Source organism: Ceraceosorus guamensis (genome assembly GCF_003144195.1).
Source record: "Ceraceosorus guamensis strain MCA 4658 unplaced genomic scaffold IE81scaffold_107, whole genome shotgun sequence".
Lineage (NCBI taxonomy): Eukaryota > Fungi > Basidiomycota > Exobasidiomycetes > Ceraceosorales > Ceraceosoraceae > Ceraceosorus > Ceraceosorus guamensis.
In genome coordinates, this window is record NW_020290102.1 from 41658 (window position 1) to 48718 (window position 7061).

The following is a 7061-nucleotide window of genomic DNA, read 5'->3' on the forward strand; positions in this document are numbered from 1 at the left end:
CTTAGATCTACTAAAGCCGAGCCGCGTGCCCGCACGCGCTCTAGCCGCAGATACGCCCATCATCAGCTGATCGGTGATCATCACCCGTCTCACGCTCGAGCTTTCTGGCTTTTGCTATATGATTGCGCCAGGTGACGCCATTGTGACCAGGTCGCACTCGTGTGCTTCCATAGCCGAGGTGTTACAGTATCGCGCCGAAGCGTCCTCTCGTCGGACCAACTCCGGACGCGAAGGCCGGACGAGCTGAGGTTTGATACGTCAGCTTGTCGGCCGTGTCATGGTGTGAAGAGCTTGCGTGCTTGGGGGATGCGGGAAGAAGGCTGCGAGACTGGAGTGATTTGCATTCGAGGTGTGCAAAGCTTAGACTGTTACCATGGGACAGGGTCTGAAGTCAGCGCTCCGCTTGTGGATAACTTCAGGATGCCGATGTATTCAGAAACGGCAAGGGGATGCTCACCGCGAGAGGGGTACAGCATGACGCGAACCACAGCGCCGAACGCCTTGGGAGGAATGTTGGTGCGGAACTTAGCCCTGACAACGCCAGAGTTGCCATGAGGCCTGGTAACGCGACCCCAGATCACGCGGACCTTGGAGCCTCTGACCTCCTTGTGCGCTCTGTAAACGTACGCAACTCGCTGTGGAGTATGATGGGGCATGGATCGTCAACTGGAGCTCGAAGCAAGTAGCATAGAAGAGATGCGAGCACAAATCCCGTGCTCCCCCGTTCTCCACACTTGGTTTCGGGCAGGTCCAGCAGCAACATAAGCACCATGTGGCTGGCGCTCCTACGCACGTGTCTCTCTTGTGCGTCCCTCCTTCCAATCTGCTAATCGATTGAATCCCTGCTAGTGACCACCAGTTGCAACGAGTGCTAGCTGGAATCTGCAGCCAGCACCGCTTCGCAGAGCTTCCATTTCTCCTAAGACTCACCTTGCCCAAGTAGAACTGAGCCTCCTTCTGGTCCGCAACACCCTCGAGCTTGACGAGAGATGTGTGCTCACTGGCGACGTTCTTGCCGCGCTTGTGACCCAAAATACGACCCTTAGTGTAAAGACGAGTCTGTGGATAAAGATGCGGCAACTGCGTGCGTTAGCAAGTGGTTCGAGACGCCGTGGTAAACAGACTGGGGCGAGTGCGGGTAAATTATTCCAGGTATGACTCCATCCCGATGTTGGCATCGTGAGCTAGGGCGTCTACACTTTTAATCATCCCTGTCCATGCAGCGCCATACGCCCTCGCTGTCGCATCGTCCTGGCGCGTCCATCGATGACCAGAAAATGGCTCAAGGTGCCAATCGAACTGCGCATGCTCCCTGCCTCTGCTCATCGCTGACACCTCTTCCCTTCGTGCTCAGACTACCACCTTTGATCTGGCGAAAGATGCTTACCATCTTGAAGAAATTGTCTGAAAGGCCGAGATGTCGATAGGTTTGTGGTCGTGAAAGAGAGCATGGGTGGCTGTGAGCTGTCCTAGAAGCCTGGATTCGGCTCGACTCGATGCGTGATTTCTGGACTTCACAGCTGCGGGCGCGCATGCGTTACGATAGCCACGTGGGTGACCGGTCCCTTAGTAGGCGCAGATCTGCGTAACGCGTATGCGCCCCACTCCATCTTGATCACTGGACCGCGACTGCATGCAGCCACGTGGTCGAGAATCGGCTAAGCCCTATGGTCATCTTCATCTCGATGAGCTTGATTCATTCTCGTGATCTGGTGGCTCCAACCACGAACGCTGCATCCCTGTCTGCATGCGTGGTGTCGGACAAGCGACCTTCACCCAAGTCACGACTGATGGCCACCGCCTCTGCTCTGATAGCATTCCATCCAGCACTATATATTGCTCGACAGCCACCAGCTACTTTCTCCAAGTATACCACCGCTGCACCACTCCCGTTCGCCACATCTTCTAGGAGTCAGAATGCCCTACGCGCGCAAAAGATCCCACCATGGTCGTCGAGGTGAGCGGATTGCGCTCCTATGCGGCCTGCTTGCCCAGCCGGACACTGCGACTGACATTAATCTCCCCTCCTGCCTACTGGAACTGCTCAGACATTCAAAGAGCCATGCGCACTCGTGCGCGCAAGCTTGATGCCGATCAAATCAGCGACAATTTGCGCTCGAGCGAGAAGACGGCAGCCTTGCTGAATCCGAGCAACTTGGATGTGGACAAACCTGGTCTCGGATTGTTCTACTGCATCCAATGCGATCGTCATTTCCCTACCGACAAAGATCGAGAATCGCATCTCGCAAGTAAACAGCACAAACGCAGCGCCAAGAGGGCTGCGGAAGAGGCGCACACGGTTGCAGCGACCGGGCTGTCAGTCGGAGTGGGAGTAGACAACACACAACGCTCGGCTCCTTCGGTGAAGGCGTCTGTCCAAACCGACCAAATGGCGGCGTAGAATCAGAATGGAACAACGCGGGCTCACTTGATGCAGCAGCGCAGGCAAGCCTTTCGATGAACCTGAACTCTAATGCTCACGCGTCTCGGTGCGCCCAGCAAGGCCAGCTCTGAGCCCCCCGAAGTCGAGAGGCGAAATGTGACCATCTCCTGGACTTTGAGACGGCTCACGTCTCCCAGCTGGCCCCACATGCGCTTGGCTGGTGTTTGTATTCTTCTAGAAAAGACGCGCGCTTTGGCCTCGTCGCAATTGCATGCGACGCACGGCCCCCCACTCGGCGTTAGCCTCATCCTCCCCGATTACTTACTCGGACGCGCAATCTGCACGCGGTCAGGAGGTGCTACGTCCCACGCGATGCCCAGCTTGTCGAGGTCTACTTCCTCAAGTTGCGATCGCGACCCGATGGCATCATTCCACATAAGTGCGCACGGCTCGCCGCTCGGATCCCAACGCTGGGTGCGTGTCAAAGCACGAGCCTCTGGTCCGGAGAACACTCTGGCCCCAGGAAGCTTTCCATTCGCCCACTCCCTTGCCTTTTTGGGTCTGATTGTACGTTAAGGATGCTTCACTTCGCCGCCCGTACGGCCCACGGATACATAAGAAGGACCGCCTCCAACTCTCACCCTCCGCAATCACGTCATGCTATTGCGCGCGCTCTTTTCTTCTCACTGATCATTCTCAGCTCTGGCTAGCGGCGCGTCCCTGCTCGCAATCTGATTCACCACGTCAGAAGGGACATTGAAGCGATCTCGGATCGTGTACCATTGGCCCTGGCCAACCTGTTCTTAGCTGCTCGAAGTCATAGGAAGTTCGCCAACGACATGAGCGTATTTAGCCCTTCAGTGGGTGTGCGCTACATGCCTTCTGACCGCCATGTCGTATCACCAGCTAGCTTGTTTCAGCGTTCGGACTCGTTTGATGAGGCGACAAGTGACGTGGACGCGCCTTGTCATCAGCGTGACCACAGCAACAAGGACCGGCGCGAGACTATACGACGAGCGATCGCGTTCGTTCGACACCAGCTTCCTTCGCGAGAGGTTACTAGTCACCACAATACCCGTGAAGACATGGGTGCAGACAATCGGCGCTTGGGTGTCTCAGACTCCTGCCCTCCTATATCGAAGCGTGCATTCCCCCGCTCCGACGCTCCCCTTTTTTTACAAACGGCAAGATATGCATCCGACGACAATCTCTTGGGCAAGGATCGCACTTCCTTTCACCACGGTCTTCTGCCAGATGCGGCATGCGACATGAAAGACCGGCCTCTTCGACGGTTCCCTGTTCGGTCCAGCTCTGCACAGTCGTTGCAAACGGGCGTTGGAGCTTTCGGTAAACGGGCTCGCCCTCACACCTCTGACGGAGGAAACGAGTCGCCACAGAGGACAGTCTTCAAGAAGTCTCTTGCGAGCGACGTGTCGCAAGCCTCTTCCAGCCTAACATGTAGCCCTGACACAGCTTCCTCCGCGAGCTCCACGATGCACTCCAGCTTATCCACATCCGCAACAACACTCATTGGCTCAACGGCTCGTCAAGGTGATACGAAAGAATGCCCGGAGTCGAAGAATCTCGGCTTAGGCATCACCACTGTCCCTTGCGGCCTTGCTCCCGTCAGACATGAGCACTGTGGATATTCTATTAACCTCTGGCGAGACGGTACGTGGGGCGAAGCCCCACATTCGAAAATCGTCTTGGCTCGCGATGTCCCACTAGTGTCAAGTGGTTGCCTCTTGACTGATGCCGCAGCACTTGATGGTGATCACACTCTTGTAACGTGCCTGGAAAAAGATCGGACGGCGCGTGCTCAGCAGCTTGGCAAAGTAGACGGTTGGCACGAAGAGCCTGTCGGTTTGACACCGCCACCTTCCACGAAGAGACCGAGCGTGGAGTCGAAGCTGAATGGACATGTAGCCGGTCGACCAACCCGACGCAGATCTTCCTGCATCGAGGAAGATGACGCTTCAAGACTGCAGACGAGCAAGCATCAAACGTCGCGCTTGCCTGCTCCGGCACCCTCCACGGAACATAGCTCTGTGAGGCCGCTTGCTACACGCGATCGCGCCGCAGAAGACGAGCCGTTGACTTTGGAGCACCGCAAGTCTCGAAGCGCCGGCCAATTCTGCAACGGCTCCCTATTGGAGCGCATGGAATCGTCGAGCGAAGCTCGAAGGTCGCGCAAGGCGGACCGAAGTGGCCACACGTCATCCTTTACTTTGAGGTCCATAAGCCCAGCTCTGCCAAACGGTGCGAGGGAGCACGCCGCGATCGAAGGGGGAGAGTTTCCGCCAGTGCGTCAACTGGAGCTTGCGGCTCTCCTGTGCAACGTGAGCCTTATCCCTGAGCGCCGAGACCGTCCGACGAATTGCGCTAATGCTCCGTTCTGTCAGAAGTATAATCTGCTCATTGACGAGGCAGCGGACCTGATTACCAAAGCTGCAACGAGGTCTATCAATTCGGAAACTCCACGTGATCCACCTTTTGCTCACAAGGCAACGAAGTCTCGAGCTCCAAAGGACCTTGGCAGCCTTTTCAAGCAGGACGTTCCCGTGTGCGACCGGCACAAGCTTTTGAAGGTGCGTTTGGCGTCGTGATATTTCAGTGACATGGGTCTGGCGCTGACTGCGAAAGTCGTCCGATAGACCGGAATTTTGCACCTCTGTCACACCACCTTACTCCCAGTATCTTTGCAATGGGCGAAAGGACGGACATCGCCACCTGAGCAGCGCGGCAAAAGTCCAGTGCCTCCAGTGGAGGCTTGCAGTGAGTCTGAAGTTTGGCAATGCGCGCGTTTCAAGGTCAGGACTGACACCACAAGACGCGCTTATCCTGGGCATACTAGGTCTGCTAGCGGAACCAAGCATGAGACCAAACGCGACGGCCGCGACAATACCACAACAGCAAAAAGCCGTCTCGTCCGTGCGACTCATCACAAGCCTCTTTTTGGACATTGCGACCCTTTGTTGCTGGTGCGGGCTGGCACCGCAGCCGTCTAGTGCAGCTCAATTGTGAGTTGCTGAGGTGCTGAAGCTTGCAAGTGTACCCGCTAACATGGAATGTGGCCCTGTTCTCAGCACCACAGTAGGCTTTGGCCGTGCTAAGGCCGCGACTGCATTCTTAGACAATTGCTTGGATCACTGCCAGTTCTATGACAGTTCTGTATCATTCATTGTCGTTGCGAACTCCGACCCGACGTCGGATTCTGATCAGCAAGGCGCGAGTGAAGGCGTCTCGGATACTTCGGCCCAACTATGCCGTTCTCTGGGCTTGCAAGTCGTCAACAACGACGAGAACAACACTGTTCTCGAGTCAGACAACATCGAAGTCCAGGCCGTGCTTTCTGGAGGCCTTGAAACGGATCGGGAACGGCTTGAAGAGCTTAGCACGGATGCGATCGAACTTGCGGACGCTCCCAAGATCATAGCTGATGCTGACATGCTGAACCATTGACCGGGAACGTGTTGCTCAGCACTTCTTTTGCGCCAAGTGGTGTCAGGCAAAACAGCAGTGTGTTCTTCCACCCCCTCACGCTCCTTCTCTCTCTTCGAGCCCTCTTCATCAAGCGACCTCCCACTGTAGAGTAGCTGTCGTCCAGCTCCACGGCATGAGAATGATCCGAAGCTTAGGTATTCTGCATAGTCGAGTCATACATCCTCTTGAATTCGAGTCATTTGAATCCGACCCATGGAAGTGAGCTCCGCTTTCTGCTAGGCGGATGGCGTGCAACTGCGTTGTGCCGGGCACCGACCACGCTCTCGTCGACACGAAGCTCGAAGTAAGAAAAGTAGGGAGTGTGCCTCCCGCACCTGGCTCGCTCGGTCGTGACTGGTGGCATGGAAGTGATCGTCTTGCGCAAGCGCGCGGAATAAGACAAGATGTCGCGTCGAAGCTAGCAAGGCCGCCCGCCCTCAACTTTGATCTTCGCCGTGTGTGCCGAGGTCGACGACAGCAGCTGCAGAGTTTCTGACCAGATCTCGTGAGCACGTCAGACTGCTCCTGCGCCATGCGGAGAGAAGAGGTGCATATACTCATCATACTGCTGCGACGCAGCTGCTAAGAGTCGTGAGTCGCGACTCGTGAGTGCCTGATGCCATGCATGCATGCAGCCTCGCCTGACTTTTGTGCTGCTCGCGCTAAGATTCAAAATTGGCTGTTGTGCCTTTTCTTGTGAATTGTCAGACGGCTCACGTGCTCTAAAAATTTCAGTCTTCCTGCTGCATGCTGCATGGACAAATTTTATTGCAGAATCACGAACGAGGCGCAAGCCCGCGCGTAGGCTTGATGGATGAAGCGCTCAGCAGCAAGCGTTCACATCATGCTAGCGTTCGGAGCGCAAGCCAGTCAGCGCACGACTTGCCGCCGCTTGGACGGCAGGAAGTTGAGCCAAAATCTGAAGCGCGAGCAACTTCTCACCTGCCTGCCTGCCTGCCTGCCTGCCTGCCTGCCTGCCTGCCCGCCTGCCCGTCCGCCCACCCATCCACTGTGAATGCAAAGGGGTCCAGTCTCCACCACCTTCTCGGCAATCCGCCGCACACACCGTCACCATTGCACATTGCGTCCGACCTACTCAGCTCTGCCACCAACAAACGCTTCACATAGCAAAACAGTCGCATACAAAAGACATCATCGCTTGGTGCTCTAGTCGCACCAACTTCGAAGAGTCTGC

At 56.2% G+C, this 7061-nt stretch overlaps 4 protein-coding genes across 4 annotated transcripts; 3 read left to right on the forward strand and 1 right to left on the reverse strand.

Annotated features, from left to right (window-relative positions):
• Positions 1-188: 188 nt before the first annotated feature.
• Positions 189-1464, reverse strand: IE81DRAFT_16817 (putative RPL33B-ribosomal protein L35a.e.c15). The gene is made up of 4 exons (XM_025510595.1): positions 1388-1464; positions 931-1059; positions 458-635; positions 189-365 (listed from the first exon to the last, which is right to left on the reverse strand). Exons 1-4 carry the CDS (start codon positions 1388-1390, stop codon positions 361-363), a joined length of 315 nt encoding a protein of 104 aa, XP_025366748.1. The 5' UTR covers positions 1391-1464; the 3' UTR covers positions 189-360.
• Positions 1465-1917: 453 nt separating this feature from the next.
• On the forward strand, positions 1918-2401 carry IE81DRAFT_350049 (hypothetical protein; the record flags this gene model as incomplete). Its single annotated transcript, XM_025516476.1, has 2 exons — positions 1918-1957; positions 2049-2401. The coding sequence occupies 2 exons, from the start codon at positions 1918-1920 to the stop codon at positions 2399-2401; spliced, it is 393 nt and encodes a 130-aa protein (XP_025366749.1).
• On the forward strand, positions 2359-3117 carry IE81DRAFT_16985 (hypothetical protein). The gene has a single exon (XM_025510614.1). It carries the CDS (start codon positions 2474-2476, stop codon positions 2957-2959), a length of 486 nt encoding a protein of 161 aa, XP_025366750.1. The 5' UTR covers positions 2359-2473; the 3' UTR covers positions 2960-3117.
• On the forward strand, positions 3092-5899 carry IE81DRAFT_17003 (hypothetical protein). Its single transcript, XM_025510616.1, has 5 exons — positions 3092-4722; positions 4786-4971; positions 5038-5158; positions 5238-5403; positions 5470-5899. The coding sequence occupies exons 1-5, from the start codon at positions 3223-3225 to the stop codon at positions 5843-5845; spliced, it is 2349 nt and encodes a 782-aa protein (XP_025366751.1). The 5' UTR covers positions 3092-3222; the 3' UTR covers positions 5846-5899.
• The last annotated feature ends 1162 nt before the right edge of the window (positions 5900-7061 follow it).

Coding starts and splice junctions, on each gene's coding strand:
- IE81DRAFT_16817 (XM_025510595.1), bottom strand. Junction 636..930: donor CTCAGTTCTACTTGGGCAAG/GTGAGTCTTAGG, acceptor CATACTCCACAG/CGAGTTGCGTACGTTTACAG.
- IE81DRAFT_16985 (XM_025510614.1), top strand. CDS start 2,474: ATGCTCACGCGTCTCGGTGCGCCCAGCAAGGCCAGCTCTGAGCCCCCC.
- IE81DRAFT_17003 (XM_025510616.1), top strand. CDS start 3,223: ATGAGCGTATTTAGCCCTTCAGTGGGTGTGCGCTACATGCCTTCTGAC. Junction 4,972..5,037: donor ACCGGCACAAGCTTTTGAAG/GTGCGTTTGGCG, acceptor GTCGTCCGATAG/ACCGGAATTTTGCACCTCTG. Junction 5,404..5,469: donor CCGTCTAGTGCAGCTCAATT/GTGAGTTGCTGA, acceptor CCCTGTTCTCAG/CACCACAGTAGGCTTTGGCC.